At 36.4% G+C, this 15,876-nt stretch overlaps 3 protein-coding genes across 7 annotated transcripts in view; 1 reads left to right on the top strand and 2 right to left on the bottom strand.

Annotated features, from left to right (window-relative positions):
* Window positions 1-2,251, top strand: part of Mgat2 (alpha-1,6-mannosyl-glycoprotein 2-beta-N-acetylglucosaminyltransferase) — a 38,026-nt gene extending 35,775 nt beyond the window's left edge. For 3 of the 5 annotated variants that reach the window (XM_028309527.1, XM_028309524.1, XM_028309526.1), the window contains one exon: window positions 2,198-2,250. The gene's annotated coding sequence lies outside the window, so the exon portion shown is untranslated. Of the gene's footprint in view, window positions 1-2,197 lie in introns of all 5 variants that reach the window. The other 2 variants (XM_028309525.1, XM_028309522.1) reach the window with 1 other exon arrangement.
* Window positions 1-15,876, bottom strand: part of LOC114356376 (uncharacterized protein K02A2.6-like) — a 341,613-nt gene that overhangs the window by 306,430 nt on the left and 19,307 nt on the right. The gene's annotated exons all lie outside the window — the stretch shown is intronic.
* On the bottom strand, window positions 10,873-12,741 carry LOC114356359 (uncharacterized). Its single transcript, XM_028309470.1, has one exon. The coding sequence runs from the start codon at window positions 12,739-12,741 to the stop codon at window positions 10,873-10,875; it is 1,869 nt and encodes a 622-aa protein (XP_028165271.1).

The raw sequence follows: 15,876 nt of genomic DNA, 5'->3' as shown, positions 1-15,876 counted from the left end.
GGGTGTCACGAACTACTTGAAGCTGACTGTACTTAAGATGCTTTTTAACTCGATACGTCGCACTTTAAATAAATAAAAAAGTGTTTGTATGAAATAGAAATTGTATGATTGTATTAAAACCTAGTTTTCGTTTGCGATTTTAAGTATTTTTTACATAATAATAATGCCATATTATGTATTGATAAAAACATAAATATGTAAGTGTAGCTAGATTTTAAAATGACAGTAAATATAGCAAGTAAATTGGTCCAAAATACTTAATTATGTAATAGGTCTTTAACTAGAAAATTGCATTTTAAACTCATTTTTCCGTATCCAAACTTTTTTTGGTACATTAACGCCCGGTTTCCCATATTCTATCGTTGTCCAAATACGAATTTCAACTGTCAAATTAAAATCTGTTTTCGATCAAAATCAAATAGGCATAATTTTTGATGCGGCTACACTTTAATATCGAATGTAAAAACATCGAAAACCATAGATATTTTGACCAAAAAGTAAAACATTGAAATTTGACAGTTGACGGACGGATTTGTATTAATTAGGATTCAATATAGAAAACCAGCACAAATAAATATCTTTGGACATAATACGCTGCGTCATCTAAAGCCCGTCGCACAGTCGCGACAGCAATATAATTACGCGCGAGCGAAAAGGATGGGTAGCTTGGGGTCATTGGACAAAATTCTACGTGCTCACAGACCATAGTCCCAAACTAAGCAAAGCTTGTATGTACTATGGATGACAAACAATGGATATAAATATACTAATTAATACTTTTTGTTCCAAAATATATTAATTGGCAATTTCCTAGTTAAAGACTTAAGGATGTAGCACACTTATCAACCCGGAAAGGGATCGTAACTGTATCAACTCGAGGCGGTCAGTATTCTTTGTATGAAACTCCATACTGCAACGCACACATCGGCACCGTAACGTAAACGCCTCGCCTCGCGGTTGACAGCGTATCGGTGTTGATCCCTTTCCGAGTTGATAAGTCTGCTATGACCTTTAATTATGTTCAAAACTGTACGCCACAAGTGAAAACTACCCAATTCTACAGTGTGAGTCACGTTAAAGTGTACATATGAAAATAGATGAAACTAGACCTATTTTTATCGACAAAAAAGAGGTCAAAAAATTTTTGAGATTTTTTTTTAATTTTTTATAGAATTTTTTTTCTTCCAATTACTTATTGTAAAGAAAACGTAATAACTTTTAAACTAAGCGGAATATCCTGATAAAATAAAAACAGTAATAATGCTAAATAACAGGCGATAATAAAAACATACATAAAATACACAAAAAAGGCCAACAAATAATAAAAAATGATACTTTTTGAAAAAAAGTTGCTTTTAAATTCGTGTTTTTTTGGTTATTTGATAAATATTTCCAAAAAATGCCCCTATAACCGGTAGTTTTTATTACTTTGTATTATTCTCTATCGTATTACCTTTGTAAAACCAAAAATCGCATGTCTCTATCCCTATCACAACATTTGCTATGATCGTTTGAACAAAGGCCTGCCACAACATTATTCTCCGCTACAGGTAGAGACAATTTTAATTTTAACTAAAATGCTTATTTTACTTCGAAATCTTTTGTTTTTATTTGAAATCTAACTTGTCTTTATCAAAATTACAAATCTAGAGCCATTTTCAGTTTCGTTGTTAACGAAGCGTTGAATGGCGCGCCCGGAGAGGCTTAGTTCAAACGATCATTGCAAACGTTGTGATAGGGATAGAGACATGCGATTTTTGGTTTTACGAAGGTAATACGATAGAGAATAATACAAAGTAATAAAAACCACCGGTTATAGGGGCATTTTTTGGAGAAATTTATCAAATAACCAAAAAAACACGAATTTTAAAGCAGATTTTTTTCAAAAAGTATCATTTTTTATTATTTGTTGGCCTTTTTTGTGTATTTTATGTATTTTTTTAGTATCGCCTGTTATTTAGCATTATTAATGTTTTTATTTTATCAGGATATACCGCTTAGTTTAAAAGTTATTACGTTTTCTTTACAATAAGTATTGGAAGAAAAAAAATTCTATACAAAATTTAAAAAAAAATCTCAAAAATTTTTTGACCTCTTTTTTGTCGATAAAAATTGGTCTAGTTTCATTTATTTTCATATGTACACTTTAACGTGACTCACACTGTATAAGCGATATACCATAAGTCTTTAAATAGTGTATAGTTCCAAAATACTGAACTGTCCTATCCATGACATTGACAGCGGGGCGCCACCGTCAATACCGGATCGCTGGTTCCGATTTTTGTCATGTTGGAAACCATATAGTTGAACGATGGTAGCGCCCCCCTGTCATTGAGTTTGGTGGGACAGTTCAGCGTGGGTCATCTATATTCTATATAACAGTACTAATACTAAGCTGTCAATATGACAGATACGTATAGCAACAATGACGTCAACTTAATAGTCAAAATGTACAATAATTATTGATTTGTATATATTTTTTGTAAAAACTTAGGTTAAAAACACACAAATGTTGGAACAGTAAATTTTTAAAATCCATCTGAAATAAGTTGTAACTGATCAACACGTACAGTAACTGTCAAACAGTTCGTGACACCCAAAGTGGGCAAAATTGACAACACAACCTTATTCAAATAGGCTAGATGACAAAATTTCAATTATTTGTCCGTCAGACAGATAATTAGAAAGAAAGAAATATTTATTGCCATGGACATCACAAAAGACAAAAGAGGTAAAATAAAAAAAAAGCAAATAAGACAGAGGTGACATAAAACATACATTGAAAGAGCAAGTAAACTAAGCAGTGCCACCCTGTCGCACAGCGATGCCCATCGCATTTAATTTAATGCAATTAGAAAATATTAAACTAATATTTTTTTATTTTCTTTCATAATTAAATAATGAGTGCTACATCGAGTTGAAATGGCGCGTTACGTCACGCTTGAGTAGATTTTTTACTCAAAAGTGACGTCAGGCGATATTTCAACTGTAATTATTCAATTATGAAAAAATTCAAAAGTATGTGTCCAATTTTTTTTATTAACTGTCTGACGGACTAAATAGAATTTCGATTTCATTACCCACTCATCATCCCTATTGTAACAAAGACGTGTTGCGAACTTTTTGGCTACTTTGGGTGTCATGAACTATTTGACGCTGACTTTACATCACAGTGTTTTATTTGTGACAAAAGGAACCTTACTTCAAGAGAATAAGGATCATATTTCAACAGGAATGTACATAAACCAGCCAAGTTAGGATGGTTCCAATGTTAATACAACGAGCAAGGTGCATAATATAATGTGATGACTCTCTCTTTCTTTCTTATACCAGGATTGATGTGTGTAAGAGAGATGGCAATCAAAATAGCGCTATTATGTCAAATAGGTATGACAGGAATATTACAATTATAGGTCTATAGTCAGGTCTGTGAGCACGTAGAATTTTGTCCAATGACCCCAAGCTACCCATCCTTATAGCTCGCGCGTAATTATGTTGCTGTCGCGCTCGCACACTCACTGCGGGCGCGCGTCGCACAGTCGCGACAGCAATATAATTACGCGCGAGCGATAAGGATGGGTGGCTTGGGGTCATTGGACAAAATTCTACGCGCTCACAGACCGGGCTTTAGCACTTAATTGAGTGCCTGAGGTGTGAGAGCGGTACGGGAGGGTGTTTTTAAGATCGAACGTAAGCGACACTTCATTATTGTGCTTCATATTTGTATGCTCTGTCACATCATAAATGCAGAATAAATACAAATGAGTAGGTCATCTTCATAGAAACGCACCGAGCGCGGTGTATGTGAGCGCGCCAACACGTATGCGGCGCACAGTGGTCCCGATTTAATAAAACATGGACATTGATGCTAGAGGCACGAAATTTTTTTTGATGGTTACTGCTATGATAACTAATAAGGCAAAAAAATATTACAATCCTACGACGTCTATTTCGTAGTAAAAAAAAATATATACATATTTTTTGTATGGAAGAAATTACGTTTCTGTCAATTTTTCGAAATTCTTTAACGATGTCAAGATGCCGATCACACATGTTATAAAACAAGTGATTCTGAGTATTTCATGCGAAGATACTTGTCACTTATCTCTGCGTACTTTTGAGTTATCGAGGGTTGAAAAATCGATTTTTTTATATTAAATATTTCCACGAAAAATTGCCAAAATTACAATATGGTGTATAAGGGACACCTTTGATGACACATAACAACGACTCGCACTCGCGCGCGCTCGTATGCATCAGCTTTTAATAAAATAAAAAAAAAAATTAAGGGAAATACTTAATACAACGTTGTATGTATAGGTCCGCTGGCCGTCAAAAAGTAGCTTATACGAGAGGTTGCCCAATTTACAATATGTCCATCATTGATAACTCACACAAATATCGTCTCTCTCTGAAGGATAACAAGTTTTTTTTGTTTCCAGAAGCTCTTGATAGGATGGAAGCCCATAAATACTCTCTGAAGCGAGAATGAATCTCAAATTGCGATATTGCCATTTTGACAAATTACATGATGTAACTAGCGCTAACGTTTATCTTCAGGTAGACACAGTTTTAAGTTAAAAGATTGTCTACTATTTCACACTGTTCTTCGTTTTGGAACAGTTCTTTGATTATAGGTAGTCGCTAATTTCGTTTTGTTAGACTCTTTCAGTTTAGCACATAAAGCGTAAACTAATTCCTCCTCAGAATGATCTAAAAGTGTTAGAGAGCGCCTCTTCTTCTGCAGAAGAAGAATTTTGCATAAATCTTCAAAAGGTTTTTTATTTATACCAGAAGTCGATGGTTGCACATCTACTTCCGCAGTCTCATCAACTGGAGCGTCTTCCTCGGTGTTAACGTTGTCTATGCGTTGTGTTAACTCGGTAAAAAACATTTTTTAAATCTATATTTTTACATTTCGGCCAGACCATTTCAGACTAAAATGACGAACGTATTGGCATTGAATTGTCTTCCGAAGATTTGAGTAATTATCAAATCATTAAGTCGTAATTTTACAAGAAATATATCAAAGAAGATATGGTCTGCTTCCAGCAGAGCCCAAAAGACATTTTTGCACCAGAATTCGCATTGGCTAGACTCTGAAATTGTCTGGCCGAATTGTAAAAATATAGATTTAAACAATGTTTTTTACCGAGTTAACACAACGCATAGACAACGTTAACACCGAGGAAGACGCTCCAGTTGATGAGACTGCGGAAGTAGATGTGCAACCATCGACTTCTGGTATAAATAAAAAACCTTTTGAAGATTTATGCAAAATTCTTCTTCTGCAGAAGAAGAGGCGCTCTCTAACACTTTTAGATCATTCTGAGGAGGAATTAGTTTACGCTTTATGTGCTAAACTGAAAGAGTCTAACAAAACGAAATTAGCGACTACCTATAATCAAAGAACTGTTCCAAAACGAAGAACAGTGTGAAATAGTAGACAATCTTTTAACTTAAAACTGTGTCTACCTGAAGATAAACGTTAGCGCTAGTTACATCATGTAATTTGTCAAAATGGCAATATCGCAATTTGAGATTCATTCTCGCTTCAGAGAGTATTTATGGGCTTCCATCCTATCAAGAGCTTCTGGAAACCAAAAAAACTTGTTATCCTTCAGAGAGAGATGATATTTGTGTGAGTTATCAATGATGGACATATTGTAAATTGGGCAACCTCTCGTATAAGCTACTTTTTGACGGCCAGCGGACCTATACATACAACGTTGTATTAAGCATTTCCGTTAATTTTTTATTTTATTTTATTAAAAGCTGATGCATACGAGCGCGCGCGAGTGCGAGTCGTTGTTATGTGTCATCAAAGGTGTCCCTTATACACCATATTGTAATTTTGGCAATTTTTCGTGGAAATATTTAATATAAAAAAATCGATTTTTCAACCCTCGATAACTCAAAAGTACGCAGAGATAAGTGACAAGTATCTTCGCATGAAATACTCAGAATCACTTGTTTTATAACATGTGTGATCGGCATCTTGACATCGTTTAAGAATTTCGAAAAATTTACAGAAACGTAATTTCTTCCATACAAAAAATATGTATATAATTTTTTTTACTACGAAATAGACGTCGTAGGATTGTAATATTTTTTTGCCTTATTAGTTATCATAGCAGTAACCATCAAAAAAAATTTCGTGCTATTAGCATCAATGTCCATGTTTTATTAAATCGGGACCACCGTGCGGCGCGCACGCACACACTGACAAAATTTAGCGTTGATTAGCGGTGAGTTGCCCCAAATTTTATTTCATACAAACCGCGCTCGGTGCGTTTCTATGAAGATGACCTAACTACTTATTTGTATTTACTTTGCATTTATGATGTGACAGAGCACATAAGAGACAAAATTCGGCGCAAACACGACTGACTCCCCGCTAATCCCCGCTAAATTTTGTCAGTGTGTGCGTGCGCGCCGCATACGTGTTGGCGCGCTCACATACAAACCGGTGCGTTTCTATGAAGATGACCTACTTATTTGTATTTACTCTGATAAATACCTCAGGCACTGACTCAGTTATGTGCTAAATCTTATAATACATTATATTATTCTTTAATAACGTAACATATTACCTCAAAATGTTAAACTACAGCATGGCTACAATGAAATGGAGGGTTTCCCTTGCGCTAATTCCTTAATTAAGGCAACCCTAAATGTCATAGATCCTTTTGTAAAAAAATAGGGTCATTTCGCCAGTTCGCGTCCACCTATTCATACATTGTTTAATACATAATTATGTTGCTAACAAAGATTTCCTTTAAAATTGTTATAATTGTAACAGTGTTAATAAAAGTTGATTTAAGGACGAAGCACACTTATCAACCCGGAAACGGATCGTAACCGCGTCAACTCGACGCGAACAGTATTCTTTGTATGAAACTCCAACGCACTTATCCGCACCTTCACGTAAACGCCTCGCCTCGCGCTTGACAGACGATGACAGCTCGCGAAAAGCAGATACGGTATTGATCCCTTTCAGAGTTGATAAGTCTGCTATGATGACCTTTACTTGTAAATAATTTAAGTAAATAGTCAACTTGACAAATTGTTTAATAATAGCGACTATCAGGGCTCGATTCTGAGTGATACCTAGCATATTAAGCTAAAAGACATTATTTAGTGGTATACTGGTATTAAAGCCTGGTCCGTGAGCACGTAGAATGTTGTCCAATGACCATGTTGAATGAATTATGTTGCTGTAGCGCTCGCACACTCACTGCGGGCGCCCGTCGCACAGTCGCGACAGCAATATAATTACGCGCGAGCGATAAGGATGGGTAGCTTGGGGTCAATGGACAAAATTCTACGTGCTCACGGACCGGGCTTTAGTTGTTGCAATTCACGAAGGCGAGTGAGCTTTACATGTGTGGTTTTGATAGACCTTTTCAAGGCGAGTGTGAATAGGCACTTCCAGGGCAGATATGTACCTAGACTGCATCCCACTTAATATCAGGTGCGATTGTGGTCAAATACCTGCCTTGTTATGAAAAAAGACATTACACTATCGTTTTGTGCATGTACACGTACACACACAAGTAAAGCTCACTGGTCTTCGTGAGTTGCAAGAACTATAATAAGTGCTATATTGCAACAAATATAGCCTGATGTGCTATGAAACCTCAAAATCGAGCCCCAGCTCATGTTATTTGAAATTAAAGAGCTGTATTACAAAACAACGCTCAAAACGACTTATGCCCGTTTTCACCATCAATCCTTAATTTTCCTACAACAAAAATCCTGATATGTGTTACCATAGGGGTCACTTAAAAAGTAGGGATTGATGATGAAAACGGGCATAGTATATTACTTGAAACGATATTTGAGCTTGGTTTTGTAATACACATCTAAAATTTATTGTGATCGTTAATTTGTACTTACACTAAGTATTTTTGTTAATTATAATTTTTCCTCTTACTTTACTTGATTTGCACAAATATAGTACGATGCTGTTGATTACTTTGGATTTATTAAAACACCTCCAAATTACAATTTTCCTTTTAAATTATCCTACCTATAGCTAGGTCGAGCGCCTGAGTCAGTCAGCCTGAGGTATGAAAGCATCACGGTTAGGGTGTTTTTGAGGTCTATTCCACTTTGATCACCTGGCTTTGATGACCCAGGTGATCAAAGTCCACTTCCAGCGACAATTTAGTGTCTTTTGATCACCCACGGATATGGTGCTCTGGGTGATCAAAGTGGACTCCAGTTAAATTATTATTTTAGTGTCCTTTGATCACCTACATACAAATCACACCTCCTCTGAATAGTCACATGTCCAATTGTTATAAGTACATACAAACATTTTCTTAATATAGACAATTTTTTTACAGCATGAAATATTTTAAAGCGTTCGTTACTTAGCTAAACAATGTTTGTCCGTACATTAAGTATAAGAGGAGGTGTGATTTGTATGTAGGTGATCAAAGGACACTAAAATAATAATTTCACTGGAGTCCACTTTGATCACCCGAGCACCATATCGTGGGTGATCAAAGGACACTAAATTGTCGCTGGAAGTGGACTTTGATCACCTGGGTCATCAAAGTGGAATAGACCAAATTCACTGGAGTCCACTTTGATCACCCAGAGCACCATATCCGTGGGTGATCAAATGACACTAAATTGTCGCTGGAAGTGGACTTTGATCACCTAGGTCAGTCTTCCACAAAGTGGGCGATAACGCCCTCTTGTGGGCGCTGCAGGCTTAAAGGGGGGCGGTAAGAGACCCAGAAAAAAAATCAGGACGTTGTGTAGAGGCTTGGGAGGCGTCATTTACTAGGAGGTCTCTTAGACACCGACTGAGCACTCGACTCTCGACTACAAATGGGGGCGCTAAAAATAATTTATTCTCAAAGTGGGCAGTAGACAAAATAAGTTTGGGAACCGCTGCTAGGTCATCAAAGCCAGGTGATCAAAGTGGAATAGACCGTTTTTGAGACGTCAATCAATCGTCACCCCTCCCGTGACGGTCCCATACCTCAGGTGGACTCAGTTAAGCACTCGACCTATATCTAAAGCCTGGTCCGTGAGCACGTATAATTTTGTCCAATGACCCCAAGCTACCCATCCTTATCGCTCGCGCGTAATTATATTGCTGTCGCGACTGTGCGACGGGCGCCCGCAGTGAGTGTGCGAGCGCGAGAGCAACATAATTACGCGCGAGCGATAAGGATGGGTAGCTTGGGGTCATTGGACAAAATTCTACGTGCTCACGGACCAGGCTTTAGATAAAACATCATCTCTTATCTACAATTCCTACCCCAATGTCACAAAAATCGGAACACCTGAAACCGTGATATATTTGGTGTCTTTGAAAAATAGGGTAATTTCGCCTGTTCGCGTTCATTCGTGGTCGTTCTTTCGACGGATATTTCAGGTCAAATTAAAACATCATTTTTAAGAAAGCAAATCATGTTGTTTCGATTTTTGTGCTTTTTTATATTTAGGACAAGTTTTTCTCGAATGTAGTTTTCTAAGGACACAGTTAATCGAGTAAATTGAAATGCCACTTTTTTTGTCCTTTTCGATCTAGAATTTTAACAAAAAATAAGTACTACCAAAGTTAAAGATTTTACTTTCATGTATGTCGGAGGTATCATCACAAAATCAAAGTAAAACAATTACCTGTTAGATTTTGTCTACTGTTACGTATTTTAATTTATTTGTCATTGTTTTTAAGATTTTTTATTACTTTATAATCTCATCTGTAAATATGCACGTATTTTTTATCTGGATAGGTACAGCCATATTGAAGGAATGAATAAACACGATGTTTCATATATTAGTGTTTTATTTCAGTAATTAATTCGTCCTAGTTATTATAACACAAAAAACAACTTTTTCTGACGCAGTCAGGTAAAAATAAAAGAAAACTTTCATGTGTGATTACAATCATGCCAGCTAATTTGTATTTGAGTTACAATATTTATATCTATTCATTGAAGTTCATGTTTATTTAAAACAAAAGTTACATAATATTGTAGGTAAATATTTATACACTTTGGTAGGTAACTAACAAATCAGCGCCGACATTATAGTCTAAATGTTAAACAAAAAACATTTCGTTAGAGAAAAGAAACATTAATTGACTGATAGTAAATTATTGAGACACAGTCTAAAATTTGCAAAGTTCACTCTATATTTACAATTTTAAAATGTAGGTAGATAGTGTCGTCATGAACTATTTTTACTTTGATAACTTACTACACAGCCAAAAGACGTACCTAAATAAGATAAAATATCATTTTGCCAACCATGCCCTTAGAACCAGCCAGGCTATGATGCTTAGGGCTAGCAAAATGTATGGGCCTTACAGCAGATGCATAGGAACAAGTTAAAAAAATACAGTAATAAACAAATAAGCTACAATAAATAATATTCAATACAGGATGTCCGTGGTCACCAGTTGGCGCCAATTTGGTGCTGAAGCCGCGTAGGAATACCGCATTTGCACTTTGGAGCCACGATTGGCGCCACTGTTAGGTCCTAGAATTGCCATTGGCGCCAACTGAACGAAATCAAGGAAATCATCGTTTAAAACGCGATACCATTATTGTTGTTCTAAAATAAAACTTGATCTTGATTAGTAATTAATTCATAGAAGTCAGTTTGTAAAGTCTGGTCGCCGAGCACGTAGAATTTTGTCCAATGCCCCCAAGCAACCTATCCTTATCGCTCGCACGTAATTATATTGCTGTCGCGACTGTGCGACGGGCGGCAGCAGTGAGTGTGCGAGCGCGACAGCAATATAATTATGCGCGAGCGATAAGGATGGGTAGCTTGGGGTCATTGGACAAAATTCTACGTGCTCGGCGACCAGGACCATAGTAACTATGTACTTAAATATTACAGTTATTTCTCAACATCGCATTTCTTTTTACGCTTTTTAGAGAACGCGTTTGGATTCTCGAGCTTCAGCATGGCTTTGGCTATAGCCATTTCTACGTCTTTCGGCTTCGGTTGGTAGTATTTGCTTTTTGTATTTTCCAGAATTTTCTCCACTGGTGTACCACGTAACAAATGAGCCAGAGGATTGACCGTTACAAGTTTAGTACCATCGGGCAGTTTTATATCTGGTTTCGGTATGGGTTTGGGCTGTTTCGTCTTCTTTTGAGGATTCAACACATCTTCTACTTTGACAATTTTGTAATACGGTGCTTCTGGTTGCAAATGAGCTATGCGGACTTTGTTGAACTCTTTCGGTAGATTCGGTAGGACGATTTTGTGAGGTATATACAGTGTTTTTGGAGGAGCCTCCTCTGATACTTCTAGCATTACTTCTTGTGCGACTTCTGGTATTGACTCATTTTTGTCATCGCTTTCGTAATCGTAAGTCTCGGGGTAATCTTGACTCGGTTCGGGAGTTGGATCTGGGAAGACTTGCTTGATAGTCACCTTGTGAGTTTCTCTGAACACTTGGCGGAATTGCACGGGCATGCTGAGCTTCTTTTCTGTATAATCCATTGGGGTTATGTTGCACTTGGTCATTTTGATCAGGGGTTCTCTACGTTCCCCAACGTAGGGCTTCATTGTAATGCTTGTGACTACTTCGATGGAAGGAGTATTCTTGGGGGCGTCTTCCGGGGTAAAACTCTCGAGGAAGTTCTTAACCGACTGGTTCTGATTCACAGGTTTTAGAGTGACACTGACAGTGTCTGATGGGAAGTCTACATTCTTGATTGTGCGCTGAAATTTTTCAGCAGTCGTTCCTTCAGGATTTGGGCCCTTTTTGCGTTTTTCGAGTAAACTCTTCAGCGTTTCTGTCAGTTGAGACGTTGAATGTTCTTCGGAGCAGTGTTTGTTTAATTCCTCTTTGCTGTCAAACGTTTTGGAGCACTTCACACATTTTAGTGTGACATTTTTGTAATGAGTGCCAACATGGTTGTGGTAATTTTGGAAAGTGTAGCAATACTTCTTGCAAATGTTACAGATGAATCGTTTTTTATTCACTTTCAATTCGGTCTGCTTTTTTCTGTTCCACGTGGCATGGGTTAGCTTCGATTTACGCAACTTTATCACTCGCTTTTTTACTTCAAGCAATGGTTCATCATCGGAAGACTCTGCTTTATCATTTTTGACGTTAGTTCTCCGTTTTCGCTTCCTAGTTTGTGTTTTTTCTTCCGACTGCTCAACTTCTGTCTGATTGCCCTCAGTTTCCGTTGCACTCATGAAATCCTTGTTCAAATTTATATCTTCATTTGCTTCTTTGACAGCATTCGAAGGAACTTCAGCTGTCTCTTCCTTTTTAACTTCATTTTGAGCTTCACAAATCGCGTCTTGAGACTCTTCTGACGCCACTGAGTCGTCATTTTGTGTTAAAGACTCAGCGATTGGCCGAAACGGTTTCTCAGATTTCTTATCGCTAAAGAACACATGATAATTCTCGTCAAACTCAATATATCCTATGCTTTTGTGGTCCAATTTTATATGAATCGTAAACCGTTTCCTCAATTTGAATTTTTTGTCGCATATTTTGCATGTGTATGGCTCTATATCTTTGTGAGTAGAGCTGAAATGAGCGAACAGCTTTTGTGGATGTTTGAAAATTGCATCGCAGTGAACGCATTTGTATTTGTATAGATGTAACTCCCGTTGGTGAGCTCGTTCCATGTGTTTTTCCATTGCTTTAACTCCGGCAAACTCTTTGTGGCAGTACTTGCACGCTTCCAGAACAACGGTCAACGGATGATATTTGCTCTGGTGATCAGCTAGTTCATTCATAGTGCTGTAAATAATATTGCAGGTTCTGCATTTAATCGGTCTACAAAACTTAGTGTGGCGACTCCACATCTTGATTTCGAACATTTTGCAGCATTCCGTGCACTGTTTATACTTCGGCTGTCCATTGTGATAGCAACCTTTGTGAGTTGTTAAATGTTTTGTCAAGTTTTTCCTGTTTCGGTACACAGAAGAACAGCGATCGCACACTGGGGACCGACAGTTCTTTGCTTTTAGATGTTGTAAATAGCAATTCACGTTGTCCGTGGTAAGGGTGCAGTTGACACAGGTGTAGATGACCTCATCGTCTATAGATTGAAGGAATTTTAGTGCTTTAATATTGAGGAGAGAGGATAGTAAAGGCAAGCAATCGTGTAGCAACACGCCTTCTGCATTAGCATGGTCTTTTCTTTCATGCAACTCCAGCTCCATAGTATTATTAAAAAGCTTCCTACACTGGGAACAGGAGTACATAGACTTTGGTACATAAGTGTAATGCTTGCTTTCGTGCTTCCTGAACTTATCGGCATCCTGAAACACTCGGTTACAGAACTTACAACACCTCAAATTGGGCAAATGGTGGTCTCGGATATGTAAGGCGTATTCGGCCAGATCTGACAGGCGTTCGGTACAAAAATGGCATGATACGAGTGTACATTGAGCGCTCTCGCTGTGCACTTGCGATATATGGACTGCGAGGTCCTCAGGCTCTAAGAACTCGGCGTAACAAATACCACAGGTTGTGTCAGAATCTGTAATCTCCATTATGTCCAAATCCGACATCTTTGCCGCCGGATTGATCAGTAGTTATTAGACGTAGATATTTTTAATTATAGTAGCGTCACATATTCACACATTTACGGTTGAAATAGCCAAATTAATTGTTATTTGCTGTTTGACAAGAAAACAACCAAACGAATTTGAGAGACAAAAAATGAATTTTTATTTCAACGTTTAACTGGCTGGAACCACTGGAACTGTCACGGTCACGTCACTGATGCAATAATCGATTTTTTATTGATCAAATTGTTTAACTTTGCATTAGCACACGGTTTTGATTTACATCTATAATATTTGTGCAGCCATTAATATTATTGAATAAACAATGTTATGCTAGGTATCTCTAGGAATTGCTGTATTTATGATTTATAATAAATTATAAATTTATTTCATTCGATTAAAATTGTATCGATTCTCGTCAAATGACGCAAATAAACAAACGTTCAAATAATAGTTTAGTTTGGTGTGTAAGTATTGCCACTAAAAGAAAAAAAACATCCCACAAAATATAACAACGCTGTCTAACTTTAACAAACAGTCAACTTAAACAAAATCACACTTTTTTTTTTTAATTAAAACACACTTTAACGCTTATCAAAATTAAATGTTTTCTTACGAAAGACTTCACCAAAGGTTTCACCAAAGGTCTGAAACACTATAACACAATTAAAATTTTAAAATTCTTGATTTATTATAATTATTATCAAAGACCATATTATGTACCTATTATTTTACCCAAAACATTAATATTATACCATTACCTACAATCAATTTAAATCTATATTTGTCACAGCAAACTAAAGTTATGTGTTACGTTTTCCAAGTTTTCATGCCAGTGTGTAAACTTTAGGCCATACAAGCGGGGACACTTGTGTAAACAAGACTATATTAAATTCACAATGTTGTCACAACTATTTATGATGGACACGACTCATTCAAAGATAGTTTGCTTTAAATATTTCAGAAAGAGAAGCGAAGGTTATCTGAATAGAAAAACATTGGTAGGTAGGTATTTTATGTTGAATTTAATTTTAATTTCATTTCTTTTTTCGTACAAAAAATAACTGTTATACAATAGGTTTATTCGGTAGTGATAAAGTAATACTTGGACGTGTAAAAGTGCTTCTTAAAAGCCTATTTTAAGCAAATAAATTACTTTTATGACTTCTTTCAGTCAAGACAGAAAAAAAAAGTAAAAAGCCGCTTGTGCGCTATTTTGATGAAAATGTAATAATGTACTTATTACTAGGTACAAGGTAGGTACTTAAAAACTTAACTATACTGCATCGAACTAAAACTTACCTATATCTTACTACCAATAAAATTAGTATCAAATTAGGTCACAAAATTGTTTTGAAGTACAGATTAAATTAACAAATAATAATATGATACAGTTGGCTGTTCAAAGCTTCAAAACAAAATTTCTGCAACCTGCATCATTAAGGTCACCTACCTTTTCGTACAAGTATGAGTAAGTAGACGGGTAGCGTACCATCTTTTGTTTTCTCCTTTATTCCATCATTGACTCATCGATAAATAATTAAACAGTAGGTAGTTGTTTGTGAAACAAGGTCACCTTATTTAATTAATGCTAATTTGCATTCCACACTATTTCATTGTTTGTCAGACGCAGAAAATAAATATTCATAAATGTCTTGCAGCAAAAGAATTAACTCTCATAGATAATGATTTTGAATGTTTTAGAGATAACCTACTTCTTACGGGTATAATTAATTGCCTTTCAGTTTAGCATTATGGTGACAAATGTTCGAAGAACAGACTTATTTACTTGATAAAAATATTTCTTTTAATTTGAGGTGTGCAAAATTATAAATATCCCTATTAAAATAAGCAAATAAATTAAATAATCGTACATAATGTGCTTCAATTAAGGGTGAGTAAGTAAGTACCTAAGTAATTTTTCGTTCGTTACCAGAATAGTCTAAAGAACGATCGATAAGCCACTGGCAATTTTTTCGTCGCGTTTACTCACAACGGGTAACCCTGGCGTAATTATTTAAGACTCCCCACAGACTGCAGACTTTTAGTAGGCCTACAGTTGGGCCCGATTCCAATTTGTATGAAGACTCGGCCAGTACCAATGTACGCACTTTCTTATCATATCAATATTAATTGATCAATAGTCCGACCCAATTATCGTCCGACCAAAAGTTTGTAGTCTGCGGCTAGGCTACCTACCCAAAAATATTTATTTTACAGAAAACTTGAAAGAATTTCCTACCCATTTTCTAGTCCGCATAGACTTACGTAAAAGAACTTTTTTATGTTAAGTACTAACAATAATTCAATTAGTGTAAATTGACAAATCATATTTGCGCCTTTTGGTATCGAGACCTT

Source organism: Ostrinia furnacalis, unplaced genomic scaffold (genome assembly GCF_004193835.3).
Source record: "Ostrinia furnacalis isolate ACB-3 unplaced genomic scaffold, ASM419383v2 OfSCF2800, whole genome shotgun sequence".
NCBI classification, from domain to species: domain Eukaryota; kingdom Metazoa; phylum Arthropoda; class Insecta; order Lepidoptera; family Crambidae; genus Ostrinia; species Ostrinia furnacalis.
This window is presented reverse-complemented; position numbering and strand designations above follow the sequence as displayed.

Coding starts and splice junctions, on each gene's coding strand:
- LOC114356359 (XM_028309470.1), bottom strand. CDS start 12,741: ATGAATGAACTAGCTGATCACCAGAGCAAATATCATCCGTTGACCGTT.